Source organism: Dendrobates tinctorius, unplaced genomic scaffold, assembly GCF_039654945.1.
Source record: "Dendrobates tinctorius isolate UK_male_01 unplaced genomic scaffold, ASM3965494v1 ptg000254l, whole genome shotgun sequence".
Lineage (NCBI taxonomy): Eukaryota > Metazoa > Chordata > Amphibia > Anura > Dendrobatidae > Dendrobates > Dendrobates tinctorius.
Window position 1 is genome coordinate 11,983,738 of NW_027361921.1, and position 18,351 is coordinate 12,002,088.

Here is an 18,351-nt window from a genome sequence, read left to right on the forward strand (position 1 = left end):
TCCCTGACAAGTCCCCCTAGCGAAAGACAAGGAAACTGTACAATATTGTGGTCGCTGTTTCCTAGATGCCCGACAACCTGCAGATTTGTTATTCTGTCAGGTCTATTAGATAGTATTAGGTCTAAAAGTGCTGCTCCTCTGTTTGAATTCTGAACCAATTGTGAAAGATCATTTTTCTTTGTCATTAGCAGAAACCTGTTGCCTTTATGGGTTTCGCAGGTCTCTGTTTCCCAGGGGGGTATTTATGGAGCATCTTATGGGGCAGCATTAATCCTTGTCCAGCAGCATATGGGGGGTATTTATGGAGCATCTTATGGGGAAGCATTAACTCTTGTGCAGCAGCATATGGGGGGTATTTATGGAGCATCTTCTTGGACCAGCATTAACCCTTGTGCAGAATCATATAGGGGGGTTTTATCTATGGAGCATGTTCTTGGACCACCATTAACCCTAGGCTTATACACGAGTCAATATGTTTTCCCAGTTTTTTTGTGGCAAAATTAGGGGGGTCGGCTTATACACGGGTCGGCTTATACACGAGTCTATACGGTGTGTGTGTGTATATATATATATATATATATATATATATATATATTGTGAGAATCATGTGGGAATAGTGGATGATGGCAGGTATATCTCGCCCATATACCTTTCCTATGTGGCCTAGTCTGGTCAGTATCGCACCTGGTTACTAATGAATAATGTCAGGCGGATATAAAAGGATGCCAGGTGGTTGTGTGAGTGTCTCAGCCTGGGGACACAGAGAGCCTGTCTGTGTGAGAGACACATGTGAGTGAAGCAGTGCCCACTGCAACTGTGGTTTGGCTGGACGGGAGAAGCCCGCCAGTTGGTAGTTAGGTTGTACTTTGTTTAGTTAGTGCCAGACAGGCAAGGATTTGTTTTATGTTTTTTTTCTTTATGCATTGCTTTCACCTTTAATAAACCTGACCCAGTGTCAGTTATACCTGGACACCGGCTGTGCGCCTGAGTTTCATGCTGAACGCACGTGACCTTTGACCCCAGCAAAGGCGATCCCGGAGTGTTTTATCACAATATATATATATATATATATATATATACTGTATATATATATACATTTTGTATATACTTGGGCCAGGGCCGACTCCCGGTTTACATGGGCCCAGGCAAAAGACTCTCAGTGGGCCCCTTTGACACATACAACAATTCATGATGCACAGCTATGGCAAGAAATATAGATATAGAACTATGCCAAATATTTCACATACTTCTTACATTACATGAGTGATATCTATTGTGAATTCTGCAATGGCTCAGAAACCGGACAGTATAGTCCTCCATACAGTATTATTGGCACCACATAGTGCTCCATACTGATTAATGAGACACATGTATTGGTCCATGCAGTATAATAAGCCCCATATATTGCTCCACAAGCAGAAAAAAGACAGTCCGCACTACTGCACCACCTATGCCAAAGCACCCGTCTCCAGGATCACTCACGCTGTAGCCAACTGTGCCTGGGCCCTTGTGTTTCAACCCAGAAAAAATATCAATAGCCCATGAAAAAAATAAAAAAATGAGGGTGGCACTCGCCGTCCCATAAAATCCAGTTTATTGAAACAGTGTAAAACATCCTCTAGGACCCGTAGAAGCGCAGTTGCGCGAAACTGGCATCGTCCATTGCACACCACATGTGACTCCCCTACCGAGGTTGTTTCAATAATCTGGACTTTATCGGATGATGAGTGCCACCCTCATTTTTTTCTTTTTTGCCTGGACCATATATTGCTCCATACATTATGAGCCCCATATAATGCTCCATACAGTATGAGCCCCATGCATTGCTCCATACAGTATAAAGATCCCCATACATTGCTCTATACAGTATAATGAGCCCCATATAATGCTCCATACAGTATAAGCCACACATTGCTTCATACATAATGAGCCAAATATAATGATCCATGCAAAATAGGCCCATATAATGCTCCATACAGTTTATGATGGACCCCATATATTGCTCCATACAGAACAGGCCCCATATAATTCTCCATACAAAATAGGCCATATATAATACTCTTTACAGTTTATGATAGGTCCCATATATTGCTCCATACAGAATAGGCCCCATATAATGCTCCATACATTATATGATGGGCTCCATATGATGCTCCATAAACTGTATAATGGGCCCCATAAGATGCTCCACGTCAGAGTCAGAAGATGTCGAAGACGCTGCAGTGCAGAAATCGGGAGAGGTAAGCATCGCAAGTATTGGGGCCCTTAGCAAGCGGAGGGGTGAACCCACTCCCGAGTACTGGCACAGACACCAGGCCCCCATAGTTCGTCGGTGTCCCGGATGGAGTAGCCCTCCTGCCTGCCTGCTCAGGGCCCCAGCACTTGCCTGTGTGCTGACGCTGGCCCTGACTTTGGCTAACATGCAAATATATACATATATAGATATATACAGATATATATCTATCTATATATCTATCTATCTGTATCTTTCTAAATTTATCTATCTATATAGTGGTGTAATGACCACTGTGTCCACCAAGGGGTGCTGTGTGGTTGTCCCAAGAGAGAGGATGAGGGGCAGAATATGGAAGGACCGTTATGTATCTCAAGGTGGGTGGCCTTGAGATGGAGACTGATGCGTGTGTTGAGCAGCAGTGATGCTGCTACTGTGCTGTGTCAATGTGTCAGGGAGACGTCTCCAGGTAACTAGGGAGACGGGTGGCCCTAGTTACCTACAAACCCACCCAGGGGATGTGTTTATAACACTATGTAGAGTGTGTGTGATTGTGTGAAGGACCTGTGATGAGGTCATAGCCATGTGACCCGGTGGGCGTGGCTACGGACCATATAAGGTGGCCAGGGTAGGTCACATGGGTGAATGCAGGGACCTGGTTGGTCCAGAGCGGAAGGTCCCGCTAGGAGAGGTGTCTCTTGGCTCACAGCATGTGAAGTGGCTGTGAGCAATGGCGATGTGTGCCTGAGAGTTAGCTGGAGGGAATGAACGTGTGCGGGATGGTGAAGCCGCATGAGGAACCCTGACGTGGGGGAGATAACTCTGAGGCTGAAGAGCCTGCGCAATGGACATTTGCATAACCTGTGTGAGTACAGGATAACCAGAGTGAAGCTCTGTAATGGACGCTAAGCTGTTGTCTATTGCTGCTGTGGGTTTATGATGGAGGAATAAACCGCATGGACTATGTTATGGTTTTATGAAAACCCGGTGCCGGATGTGTTTTATTTGCTGCCAAGCGAGTGATCCCCTAACTGAATGACAGCACTACCTCACAATATGTGTGTATATATATATATATATATATATATATATATATATATATATATGTATTTTGGGGCTCTTCCCTCTACACACAGTAATAGTAAGGACAGTAAATAGCAACTTCATGTCATGAATGGACAATGACCTTGATATCATTCAAATATTTCAGGGACAAATGAGCTGAAAAGAGACAAAGAAGGGAGTAATTTTGGTACACGCAAGATACAGCTCATAGTGCCCTCAAAATGTTTTAATCTATCAAAATGAATTGATTACGTTTGTACTAACACAAATATAATATTTTTCTTAATTTAACTAGGAAATTGTTCATAAAATTGGAGAAGTCCTCAATATCACAGGTCATATCCAGAGCTCCCTTATTAGCGAAGAACTGGTTGAATGGAAACGTAGACAACAAATAGCTTGCATTGGAGGGCCTCCAAATGCTTGCCTTGATCAGCTCCAGAGCTGGTAAGTAATCTACATTTTGCTGCCGACCACCAATGTGCAGTTGTCTCCCAGGCATGCTCAGATGAGGAAAGGCAGGACTTAGTCCCAAGAGCGTCTGCTCGCTGCTGACTAATGCTGGATGCTATAGCTGAACCTGGGGTGGTAGCAGCAACCAGAGGCATATCAGTAGCCTAAGCGAGACACTTGGACCGATATCTCTGCTGAGCAGGAACCTCTGTGGCTGCGGAAGAATGGGAGACTGCAGAAGACTGGGCTTGAGATTCCCCCTGTACAGTGGCTAGAACTCGACGCCTAACACTGACTCATAAAAATTAACAAGGGCTGGATTGGTCCAGACTTCTCTACACCACCGAATGGTAGCAGCGGAACATAGACTCAAATATTTAGCCATAATCCTGTAGTTTTTTCAAAATTACATTTCACTAACTATAATTATTGATTGGCCTTTTCATTTCTTCTTGATTTATTGCAAGATGGATAATCAGTCAAAAAATCTGAATTCTTCATCATCAAATCTTTTTTCTGTCAGTAGAATGAGAGACTTGGCCAAAAGCTATGCACACTTTATAACTGACTCTACATTTAATGCCATCTACCCTTGTTATTTCATAGTACAATTGATTTTCTTCGGGCAGACTTCTGTATATGATTTTTTTATTTTTTTTTTAGAATGACACTAGAAAAATTAGATGTATTACAAACTTTGCTCCAGTTTCTACCCAATTGTTGCTTATCGTTTTTTTGTACCTTTTTTTTTTTTTACAATTTTAAAGGATATTTTATAATTTTATGTAGTTTCAAATGACAAATCTTTTGATGTGCAGAAGCATTTTTGTTTCTATTCTTCTTAAAACAACACACTACTAGTGACTAGGAGCTAACAACCTGCTGTAGTCATCCTGGTCTTTGGTTTCCAGCTTTAATTTTAGCCAAACTAGCATAATATGTTGTATAGGTATTGTCCATATAATCAAGTGCCTTACAGCAAAATAAAAATGAACAGTCTTAAACTTTATTCAACTTAGGTACCTTTGGTTGGTTAATTTTAATCTCTTTAAATATTGTATTATGTGGGGTTTCAGGTTCACCTCCATTGCTAAAAGCCTGCAACAAATACGTCAGCAGCTGAAGAAATTGGAGGAGTTGGAGCAGAAGCTTATATGTGATGGTGAAGACCCAATTACAAAAAACAAGCAAGCCTTTCAAGAGCGCACGCACAATTTATTTAGGCAGCTGATACAAAGGTATGTTATTTTAACCCCTCATCTCTGAACCCAGTTTTGTCCTTCCTGACAGCCTCATTTTTCAAATCTGACATGTATCACTTTATCACTTTATATGGTAGCAAGTTTGGAATTAGGTCGACAAGTTTGCATTAATTTATACAAAGATTGTAAACTTGGTAAAAAAAAAAATAAAAATTAGCAGTTTTCAAACTTTGACTTTTTATGCCGTTACAACAGTCATTCCACACAAAATAAATAACATTTCTCATATGCCTAATTTATGTCAGCATCAGGTATGAAATGCTCTTTTTTTACCATATTGGAGGGGTTAGAAGTTTAGCAGTAGTTTTCATTTTTTTCAGCAAAATTTGCAAAAGTACTGTAAAAAATTTTTATAGACCTATTCAGTTTTGTTGAGACTTTGAGGTGTCTGTGTGTCTGAAAATCCCCAAAAGTGAAATAATTTTATCGCCTTTACGACCTTAGATGTATTCATGTTTCCAGGTTTCCTGGTACTTACTGACCTTGGACGTGTTGATGCGTCATGGCATTCGCCCACGCACAGAGGTTGTGCATGCGATTGCTGCTGGGTGTCAGCTGATTCTGACAGCTGTGGTGCAGCAAAGGGTGTAGTGCTGGATATGGGAGATACATTTCTCCCAGCAGGATAAAGTTTGGCCAGGATTTTCCCTAAAGTCAAGGACCTGCGATGATGTCACGTTATCATCCCATGTGATGTGTACCTCACCTGTGGGAGGGGTTATGGGCTATGTAATGGAGGTTGGTGTTTGGCACATGGTGAGTGTGTGTGGAAGATATTAGAAACTTGGCTGGAGTTAGTTTGAATTTGTTTTTGCTGGACTACTTGTGCTACAAAGCTTTAGCAGCAAGACTCAAAACAACCCTGGGAATGGCACCTAGCGGACGCCGCTGACCTGGCAGCCGCTTAGTTAAGCCTGTCCTGTGCAAGGGTGAGTCTGAGACCAGTGGTTTTCCAAGCTGGAGTATATTTGTGTTTTTCTTTACTTTCTGTTAACCTGCTGTTTAAAGTGACATTAAACCACTGTAGTTGGACTCTAAACCTGTGTGTTGCTGTGGCCCTGCCATTGCCTACCAGAGCAAATCCCTAGACAGCTGACACCCGACTCTCAGCACCAGGAGCCGTGCCTGCACCACTCCCGGCACTTTAACCCCTGTGACAGAGTCACTGGCATAGTATGTGAAGGTAGATACGTGTCACAGCGCCTACTGCGGTCAGTGATGTAAAACCAAAGTGTGTTTGCCTCCAGCATGCTAAGTGCTGAGAGGGTTAATAGTTATATTTGGGCTGGTTATAATGGACCTCCATAGAGAGGGTAGGTGGAGGTCCACCATATCTCCACATGCAGAGTCCTGACAGGATGTGTGTGAGGTCAAGGTCATGTGACCATCACATGGGTGTTAAATACCTGGCCATGAGAGTCAGTGGGTGTTGTGTATTGGGAGAGCTGGAACTCCCACTTAGCTCCTAGAGGAGCGAAAGGACTTTGTGGGATAAATGCAGGTGAACCCTGCAGAGAATGGACTTCTATGAACTGTGTTTTGTTTATTTTACCGTTATGCCAGCAAGGCTCTGTTTATTTTGCTGAGCCCTGCTAAGGTTTATGCTATACACAATAAACCAGCAGGTGATTCTATACCAGAACGGTTCTTGTGTCTACATGAGGAAACAGCTAAGTATGTCAACCACTCACAGCCCCTAAATGCTGTGATCGCAGCATTTAGCAAGCAGGGAGAGGAAAGAAAGCCCCTTTGCCCTTGGATTGGCGCCCCTACGACATCATCACAGGGGGTCCAATCGTTGCCATGGTGACCCGATGCACAGTACATGATCTAACTAACTTGTGTCTGCAGCACTGACAGGTTATGCATTGCTATACCTTATAACTGGCAAAAAGTGAAAGTCCCATAGTTGGACTAAGTAAAAAAGAAAGCCAAAAAAGAGAGCTACAAGGAAGTTCAAGATAATTCAATATTTTTATTTACTGTATATTCATATATAGAGCCTCCCCTGGACAAAACTAGTGCGAAACGTGAGTCGGGGTGCCTGCCGTCTTCAGGTATATTTATTTAACCCATTATTAGCACTAACATGGACTTCTATTATCGGGCAGCTACAGCATTTCCTAGCACTTTATGTCTCTCTTGCATCAGCCACTTTATTTGCATGTGCACTTTATAGTAGTAATAGCTGATATGCTGTGATTTGCTGGAATTTTCTTTGCATATTTAATTGGCATTTACCTTTTTATAATTGAAAAAAATCTTTTGCCCTTTTTGATAAATTGGTTCGTGTGCAATATACACTATGTATACATGATACCTTGAATTTTTATGTGGCTTCATTTGTATTTTGTCCCCACTTATAACTTCTTTGCACTTATGCTCTATATATGAATATAAATAAAAATATTGAATTATCTTTGGTAAAAAACTTCCTTGTAGCTCTCTTTTTCGGTTTTGTATTGATTTTGGAAGTACCATTTTTTAGGCATTGATCTTGTATCTGATCTTAAGTAAAAAAGAAAAATGAATAAAAAAAAGTTTGTCAAAAATATTGTTTTAAAAATCACAAAATAATAAAAGAAAAATTATATGTTGTACCCTTAAATAAATATTATAAAAAAAAAATAAGTACATTTGGTATCGCAACATCTGGAACGACTCAACCTATAAAACTGTCCACTAGATACCGTATATACTCAAGTATAAGTCGATCAGAGTATAAGCCGACTCCCCTAATTTTGCCTCAAAAATCTGGGAAAACTTATTGACTCGAGTATAAGCCTAGGGTGGGAATTGCCGAAGATACTGGTAAATTTCTAAAATAAAAATAGATAAGAATAAAAGTAATGCTGCACAGTGAATAATGGTGGCCCAAATACCATAATGCTGCACAACATATGCCCCCATAAATGCTGCACGGTGAATAATGGTGGCCCAAATACCATAATGCTGCACAACATATGCCCCCATAAATGCTGCACGGTGAATAATGGTGGCCCAAATACCATAATGCTGCACAACATATGCCCCCATAACTGCTGCACGGTGAATAATGGTGGCCCAAATACCATAATGCTGCACAACATATGACCCCATAAATGCTGCACAGTGAATAATTGTGGCCCAAATACCATAATGCTGCACAACATATGCCCCCATAAATGCTGCACAGTGAATAATGGTGGCCCAAATACCATAATGCTGCACAACATATGCCCCCATAAATGCTGCACAGTGAATAATGGTGGCCCAAATACCATAATGCTGCACAACATATGCCCCCATAAATGCTGCACAGTGAATAATGGTGGCCCAAATACCATAATGCTGCACAACATATGCCCCCATAAATGCTGCACGGTGAATAATGGTGGCCCAAATACCATAATGCTGCACAACATATGCCCCCATAAATGCTGCACAGTGAATAATGGTGGCCCAAATACCATAATGCTGCACAACATATGCCCCCATAACTGCTGCACGGTGAATAATGGTGGCCCAAATACCATAATGCTGCACAACATATGACCCCATAAATGCTGCACAGTGAATAATTGTGGCCCAAATACCATAATGCTGCACAACATATGCCCCCATAAATGCTGCACAGTGAATAATGGTGGCCCAAATACCATAATGCTGCACAACATATGCCCCCATAAATGCTGCACAGTGAATAATGGTGGCCCAAATACCATAATGCTGCACAACATATGCCCCCATAAATGCTGCACAGTGAATAATGGTGGCCCAAATACCATAATGCTGCACAACATATGCCCCCATAAATGCTGCACAGTGAATAATGGTGGCCCAAATACCATAATGCTGCACAACATATGCCCCCATAAATGCTGCACAGTGAATAATGGTGGCCCAAATACCATAATGCTGCACAACATATGCCCCCATAAATGCTGCACAGTGAATAATGGTGGCCCAAATACCATAATGCTGCACAACATATGCCCCCATAAATGCTGCACAGTGAATAATGGTGGCCCAAATACCATAATGCTGCACAACATATGCCCCCCATAAATGCTGCACAGTGAATAATGGTGGCCCAAATACCATAATGCTGCACAACATATACCCCCATAAATGCTGCACAGTGAATAATGGTGGCCCAAATACCATAGTGCTGCATAACATATGCCCCCATAAATGCTGCACATTGAATAATGGTGGCCCAAATACCATAATGCTGCACAACATATGCCCCCATAAATGCTGCACAGTGAATAATGGTGGCCCAAATACCATAATGCTGCACAACATATGCCCCCATAAATGCTGCACAGTGAATAATGGTGGCCCAAATACCATAATGCTGCACAACATATGCCCCCATAAATGCTGCACAATGAATAATGGTGGCCCAAATACCATAATGCTGCACAACATATGCCCCCATAAATGCTGCACAGTGAATAATGGTGGCCCAAATACCATAATGCTGCACAACATATGCCCCCATAAATGCTGCACAGTGAATAATGGTGGCCCAAATACCATAATGCTGCACAACATATGCCCCCATAACTGCTGCACGGTGAATAATGGTGGCCCAAATACCATAGTGCTGCACAACATATGCCCCCATAAATGCTGCACAGTGAATAATGGTGGCCCAAATACCATAATGCTGCACAACATATGCCCCCATAAATGCTGCACAGTGAATAATGGTGGCCCAAATACCATAATGCTGCACAACATATGCCCCCATAACTGCTGCACAGTGAATAATGGTGGCCCAAATACCATAATGCTGCAAAACATTTTCCCCCATAAATGCTGCACAGTGAATAATGGTGGCCCAAATACCATAATGCTGTACAACATATGCCCCCATAAATGCTGCACAGTGAATAATGGTGGCCCAAATACCATAATGCTGCACAACATATGCCCCCATAAATGCTGCACAGTGAATAATGGTGGCCCAAATACCATAATGCTGCACAACATATGCCCCCATAACTGCTGCACAGTGAATAATGGTGGCCCAAATACCATAATGCTGCACAACATATGCCCCCATAAATGCTGCACAGTGAATAATGGTGGCCCAAATACCATAATGCTGCACAACATATGCCCCCATAACTGCTGCACGGTGAATAATGGTGGCCCAAATACCATAATGCTGCACAACATATGCCCCCATAAATGCTGCACAGTGAATAATGGTGGCCCAAATACCATAATGCTGCACAACATATGCCCCCATAACTGCTGCACAGTGAATAATGTTGGCCCAAATACCATAATGCTGCACAACATATGCCCCCATAAATGCTGCACGGTGAATAATGGTGGCCCAAATACCATAATGCTGCACGACATATGCCCCCATAAATGCTGCACGGTGAATAATGGTGGCCCAAATACCATAATGCTGCACAACATATGCCCCCATAACTGCTGCACGGTGAATAATGGTGGCCCAAATACCATAATGCTGCACAACATATGACCCCATAAATGCTGCACGGTGAATAATGGTGGCCCAAATACCATAATGCTGCACAACATATGCCCCCATAAATGCTGCACGGTGAATAATGGTGGCCCAAATACCATAATGCTGCACAACATATGCCCCCATAAATGCTGCACGGTGAATAATGGTGGCCCAAATACCATAATGCTGCACAACATATGCCCCCATAAATGCTGCACGGTGAATAATGGTGGCCCAAATACCATAATGCTGCACAACATATGCCCCCATAACTGCTGCACGGTGAATAATGGTGGCCCAAATACCATAATGCTGCACAACATATGACCCCATAAATGCTGCACGGTGAATAATGGTGGCCCAAATACCATAATGCTGCACAACATATGCCCCCATAAATGCTGCACGGTGAATAATGGTGGCCCAAATACCATAATGCTGCACAACATATGCCCCCATAAATGCTGCACAGTGAATAATGGTGGCCCAAATACCATAATGCTGCACAACATATGCCCCCATAAATGCTGCACAGTGAATAATGGTGGCCCAAATACCATAATGCTGCACAACATATGCCCCCATAAATGCTGCACAGTGAATAATGGTGGCCCAAATACCATAATGCTGCACAACATATGCCCCCATAAATGCTGCACAGTGAATAATGGTGGCCCAAATACCATAATGCTGCACAACATATGCCCCCATAACTGCTGCACGGTGAATAATGGTGGCCCAAATACCATAATGCTGCACAACATATGCCCCCATAACTGCTGCACGGTGAATAATGGTGGCCCAAATACCATAATGCTGCACAACATATGACCCCATAAATGCTGCACGGTGAATAATGGTGGCCCAAATACCATAATGCTGCACAACATATGCCCCCATAACTGCTGCACGGTGAATAATGGTGGCCCAAATACCATAATGCTGCACAACATATGACCCCATAAATGCTGCACGGTGAATAATGGTGGCCCAAATACCATAATGCTGCACAACATATGCCCCCATAAATGCTGCACGGTGAATAATGGTGGCCCAAATACCATAATGCTGCACAACATATGCCCCCATAAATGCTGCACAGTGAATAATGGTGGCCCAAATACCATAATGCTGCACAACATATGCCCCCATAAATGCTGCACAGTGAATAATGGTGGCCCAAATACCATAATGCTGCACAACATATGCCCCCATAAATGCTGCACAGTGAATAATGGTGGCCCAAATACCATAATGCTGCACAACATATGCCCCCATAAATGCTGCACAGTGAATAATGGTGGCCCAAATACCATAATGCTGCACAACAGGTATGCCCCCATAAATGCTGCACAGTGAATAATGGTGGCCCAAATACCATAATGCTGCACAACATATGCCCCCATAACTGCTGCACAGTGAATAATGGTGGCCCAAATACCATAATGCTGCACAACATATGCCCCCATAACTGCTGCACAGTGAATAATGGTGGCCCAAATACCATAATGCTGCACAACATATGCCCCCATAAATGCTGCACAGTGAATAATGGTGGCCCAAATACCATAATGCTGCACAACATATGCCCCCATAACTGCTGCACAGTGAATAATGGTGGCCCAAATACCATAATGCTGCACAACATATGCCCCCATAAATGCTGCACAGTGAATAATTGTGGCCCAAATACCATAATGATGCACAACATATGCCCCCATAAATGCTGCACAGTGAATAATGGTGGCCCAAATACCGGTACCGTAATGCTGCACAACATATGCCCCCATAAATGCTGCACAGTGAGTACCGTAATAGTGGCCCCAATGCATGATAATTTATTGGCCAAGTGATAGGATTACCGGTAATCCTATCATGTTGCTGCTGCCCCTGCTGGAAATAAAAAAAAAAAAAAAAACACTATATACCGTACTCACCTCCGTTGCTGACTGCTGCTCCTGAGCGTTGCCGACTCTTCAGTGACTCAGGCAGAGGGCGCGTGCTATCCACGTCATCGCGCCCCCTGTACGTCACTGCCAGAAGACGGAAGGCGGGAGAGAGCTGCGCGCAGCGACTTGTAACGCCGCCGCGGCCCTATCATCACCCACCGCCGCCGTGACCCTGACACATACCGGGGACCGTGGGGATGACGGGGACCAGGTAAGTTTGAACCATGACCCGAATATAAGTCGAGGGGGGTCTTTTTCAGCCCAAAAAGGGGGCTGAAAAACTCGACTTATATTCGAGTATATACGGTAACCCCTTTAGTGAACACCATAAAAAAAATGAGGCAAAATACGATGCTTTATCATACCGCCGAACAAAAAGTGGAATAAAGCGCGATAAAAAAACAAATGTACAGTAGGTACAGAAAGTATTCAGACCCCTTTAAATATGTCTTGCACTGAGGAGAAATAAAGAACTTGGCACTTAACTTATGATGTAATTTAATGCAACCAAAATAAAACGTTTCGGCCAGTCACAGCCTTCATCAGTTACTATGAATAAGAGAAAGAATATAATATACATATGAATCCTGTAACGAATGGAAGCGGAGGCACAGGGGGTGAAGTTCACATTCGTTATTTATTGCAATGTTTGTGGAACCTCAGGACCGCGGTCCGGGGGGGGCTCCGAAGGGGGCGTGACTAAGTGAGCCCCAGACACCCGTAGTAAGTCCCCTCGAACAGGGTCAGAATGGAATGTCTGGGGAACACCTGTGCTACCTCCAGTTAGACCCCAGACATGTGGCAGCTGTCCCAATGGGACAGATGAATAAACAGGGTTAACAAATGATGGAGTTGACCAACCGACGGGTTCCAGGTACATGGGTATCAGCTGGCACAGGCGTTGTCCAGTGGTTCGGATGGCTGAGTGGCGGAGCGGGACAGAACTGGTGTAGACTGTATAGATGTCATCTTGGACAGCCGAGTAGCAGGTAACAGTCTGCGGAAACAAACAGTATAAGAGGAATTCTTGGCAGAACACTGCAGGGGTGCAAGTACAACAGGCAGAGGATCTGGAAGCTAGCAACAGAAGATACTTGTTGCCCCAGCACCCTCCCTATGGCAGAGGGGCTAGAAATGGTAAATACTAACACGCCATTGGTCAGAAGTATTTTTTCAAAAATGCGCGCTGTCTCTTTAGGAGACCGGGAGCACGTGCGCCATAATAAGCTCTCTACCCGGGGACCTGTTGGCCGCACGCCAGGAAGCAGGGAAAAGAGAGGAAGCAGAAGCTGCAGCAGGATGGCGTGGGGCCGTCACAGAGAGTGAGTCCCGGCGGGGACTCCGCAGAGGAGCAGAGGCTGCAGCAGGACGGCATGGGGCCGGTACAGAGTGGGACCCCGCAGAGGTATGGGACCAGGACCTGGTGTAACAAATCCATAGAGATACAAAAATTGTGCATAACTATTGCAAAAAGGAAAAACTAAATAAAGAATATACAAAAGCCAAATACATGGGGCAATGGTCATCTTATAAAAAATTTTTTTAAATGGTTTTAGCAGAAGACAATCAATATAAAGCGCAAGGAAAAAGCATTATTTATGGAGGTCAGTGTTCACATAGACTGAGAAAGAAGACAAAGGAAACCTACCAGACTGCAGTACAGTGCTGGATGTCAGATCAAAAGAGAGGTGTTAAGAGGTTTTACCACATCTGTTGTGAAAAAAATGAATAAGGTATTGGTTATGAGGAAATGAATAGAACACAACCATAGATTAATTGAGGAAGATAATAAAAATGGGTCTACCACTATAAGTGCGGTGCAGGCAGTGCAGCTCTGGTCAGAACGCCAATGCTGTAATGCAGAGGCGTAGCTAAGGATTTGGTTCAGGGGGGGGGGAAACTTCTGAGTGGGCCCCTAACCAGAGAACCTCAGCAGATGACCACGCTGTTTGCAAAAATTATATATATGTATATATATATATATATATATATATACAGTGGGGAAAAAAAGTATTTAGTCAGTCAGCAATAGTGCAAGTTCCACCACTTAAAAAGATGAGAGGCGTCTGTAATTTACATCATAGGTAGACCTCAACTATGGGAGACAAACTGAGAAAAAAAAATCCAGAAAATCACATTGTCTGGTTTTTTTTCATTTTATTTGCATATTATGGTGGAAAATAAGTATTTGGTCAGAAACAAGCAATCAAGATTTCTGGCTCTCACAGACCTGTAACTTCTTCTTTAAGAGTCTCCTCTTTCCTCCACTCATTACCTGTAGTAATGGCACCTGTTTAAACTTGTTATCAGTATAAAAAGACACCTGTGCACACCCTCAAACAGTCTGACTCCAAACTCCACTATGGTGAAGACCAAAGAGCTGTCAAAGGACACCAGAAACAAAATTGTAGCCCTGCACCAGGCTGGGAAGACTGAATCTGCAATAGCCAACCAGCTTGGAGTGAAGAAATCAACTGTGGGAGCAATAATTAGAAAATGGAAGACATACAAGACCACTGATAATCTCCCTCGATCTGGTGCTCCACGCAAAATCCCACCCCGTGGGGTCAGAATGATCACAAGAACGGTGAGCAAAAATCCCAGAACCACGCGCGGGGGGACCTAGTGAATGAACTGCAGAGAGCTGGGACCAATGTAACAAGGCCTACCATAAGTAACACACTACGCCACCATGAACTCAGATCCTGCAGTGCCAGACGTGTCCCACTGCTTAAGCCTGTACATGTCCGGGCCCGTCTGAAGTTTGCTAGAGAGCATTTGGATGATCCAGAGGAGTTTTGGGAGAATGTCCTATGGTCTGATGAAACCAAACTGGATCTGTTTGGTAGAAACACAACTTGTCGTGTTTGGAGGAAAAAGAATACTGAGTTGCATCCATCAAACACCATACCTACTGTAAAGCATGGTTGTGGAAACATCATGCTTTGGGGCTGTTTCTCTGCAAAGGGGCCAGGACGACTGATCCAGGTACATGAAAGAATGAATGGGGCCATGTATCGTGAGATTTTGAGTGCAAACCTCCTTCCATCAGCAAGGGCATTGAAGATGAAACGTGGCTGGGTCTTTCAACATGACAATGATCCAAAGCACACCGCCAGGGCAACGAAGGAGTGGCTTCGTAAGAAGCATTTCAAGGTCCTGGAGTGGCCTAGCCTGTCTCCAGATCTCAACCCTATAGAAAACCTTTGGAGGGAGTTGAAAGTCCGTGTTGCCAAGCGAAAAGCCAAAAACATCACTGCTCTAGAGGAGATCTGCATGGAGGAATGGGCCAACATACCAACAACAGTGTGTGGCAACCTTGTGAAGACTTACAGAAAACGTTTGACCTCTGTCATTGCCAACAAAGGATATATCACAAAGTATTGAGATGAAATTTTGTTTCTGACCAAATACTTATTTTCCACCATAATATGCAAATAAAATGAAAAAAAAACAGACAATGTGATTTTCTGGATTTTTTTTTCTCAGTTTGTCTCCCATAGTTGAGGTCTACCTATGATGTAAATTACAGACGCCTCTCATCTTTATAAGTGGTGGAACTTGCACTATTGCTGACTGACTAAATACTTTTTTTCCCCACTGTATATATATATATATATATATATATATATATATATATATATATATATATATATATATATATATATTTGACCAGTATTGATATTACCTCCATATGGTCAGTGGTAAATAATACCAGTCCTACAGAACATATAATAGATTTCAGCAGAGTTACAGATAGTGACTTACCGCTGATGTTCTTTCTGATGGAATTGTTCACTTTTCCCATCTTTTCCATTTGGCCCAGACCGACGTGACAACGTCTCCAGCCAGGACTCGGCTGCAGAGATCACAACAAAGACATGTTTTACTTCTCATTTTCAGCGCTGTCACCAATTGGACTATTCTCAACCTGCACAAACTCCTCATTCTGCTGAAACCCCAATACTGAGCCGCTGCTCTGTTTGTGTCCCTATTACTGCAGCTGATACCCCATTGCTGAGCCGCTGCTGCTGTACATGTCTCTATTACTGCACCTGATACCCCAATACTGAGCCGCTGCTGCCGTATGTGTCCCTATTACTGCACCTGATACCCCAATGCTGAGCCGCTGCTGCCGTATGTGTCCCTATTACTACACCTGATACCCCAATACTGAGCCACTGTTGCCGTATGTGTCCCTATTACTGCACCTGATACCCCAATACTGAGCCACTGCTGCTGTATGTGTCCCTATTACTGCACCTGATACCCCAATAGTGAGCCACTGCTTCTGTATGTGTCCCTATTACTGCATCTATTGTGTGGTTCTGTGTGCCCTGTAAATTCTAAAGCATCCCTCTATAATATAGTAATGCCAGGTGCAAGTGCCCTAGAAAACAGCGCCCACATTTTACCCCCTAGAATGTAATAATGCCCTCTCTGTGCCCCTTTGACAGTCACAGTAACCTGAGTTCCCCTATAACAATAAGTGCCCACTTTACATTTAGTAATGTCCCAAGTCTCCCCCTGTACAGCTCCTCTATACACAGTATAATGCCCTCTCACTGTATATATACTGACCCCTTAATATCCCCAAACTATTTAATGGCTCCACCACTGTATGATGGCTCTGTCACTACAATCCCCACACTGTATGATGGCCCCCTAGATAGCCTCCATATAATATAGTATAATACACCATAGTCCTCAATATAGTATAATGCACTCCCCATAGGCAGCCTCTGTACTATAATGCACCCCCCATAGGCAGCCTCTATATTATAATGCACCCCTATAGGCAGCCTCTGTATTATAATGCACCCCCATAGGCAGCCTCTGTATTATAGTGCATTCCCATAGGCAGCTTCTGTATTATAATGCACCCCCCATTAAAATAATAATAAATCCAGTACTCACCTCTTCCTCTCGGTTCCTGCGCTGCTCACTGCTCCCGCTGATCTCATGACAGAGGGCGCCGGGCAGTGACGTCAGTGCGCCCGCTGTCAGATGCTGACGGGGATGATGGGAGAAGGAGCGCTCGCTCCTTCTCTCATCAATGCAGTCAGTAGTATTTGCTAGTTGCCGATACAGCTGACCCTGCGATGTCGGGCGGGGGGGGCCCATACCACCAAAGAGTTTGTATGTTCTCCCCGTGTTTGTGTGGGTTTCCGCCAAGTTCTCCAGTCTCCTCCCACACTCCAAAGACATACTGATAGGGAATCTAGACTGTGAGCCCCAACGTGGACAGAGATGATAATGTCTGTAAAGCACTGTGGGGCTATACAAGAGTGAAAAATACTGTATATAACACTGTGCAGTGTATGGGCACAAAACCATCAGTGAGAAGGCGTCTGTCCTCCAACTGCATTTATGCTGCTGGGACCCCAACAGAGGTTTTGGGGTCCAAAACTACACTGGTCAAATTAGGCTTTATTCACATGGCAACATTTATTTTTTCACTGAAATTATACTCTGATGCTATTCACGTCAGCTGTTTTTGCTATTGGCTTAATATAAAGAGAAAAAAACACCTCAAGGTCAGTCCAATTTGAATTGAGTTGTCTCACTCCATAGGCCACGGCAGTAATCTGTGGTAACAGGACAGGAGCCGGAGCACCATCTCTTACCTGATGGCTTCCGAGGCTCTTCATTTCATTAGCTATAGCTAGCCAGCATGATGTCATCACTGTGGGTCAGGTAATCAAAAGCGCCGCGGCGGATGCCGTCCGGTAAAAGGCGGTGCTTCGGTCCAGTGGTTACGGATTACTGACATGGCTGATGGAATAGGACATATAAATCTGGTTGCCAGGGGAAACCTCCAGCTTCTCTTACATTCTTAGGTTCCTTGACAGCTGTTATTGATATGAGGGCGACACTCACTCCCTCCATGGCCGTGATGCCACCCCTGGCTAC

General features: G+C 43.7%; 1 protein-coding gene across 4 annotated transcripts in view; it reads left to right on the top strand.

The window, feature by feature from the left end:
* The window catches only part of STAT1 (signal transducer and activator of transcription 1), a 630,302-nt gene that overhangs the window by 172,961 nt on the left and 438,990 nt on the right, over positions 1 to 18,351 (top strand). For all 4 annotated transcript variants that reach the window (XM_073558164.1, XM_073558167.1, XM_073558166.1 and 1 more), the window contains exons 8-9: positions 3,594 to 3,745; positions 4,828 to 4,989. In XM_073558164.1, the coding sequence (XP_073414265.1) occupies positions 3,594 to 3,745; positions 4,828 to 4,989 (314 nt within the window). The remainder of the gene's footprint in view (positions 1 to 3,593; positions 3,746 to 4,827; positions 4,990 to 18,351) is intronic.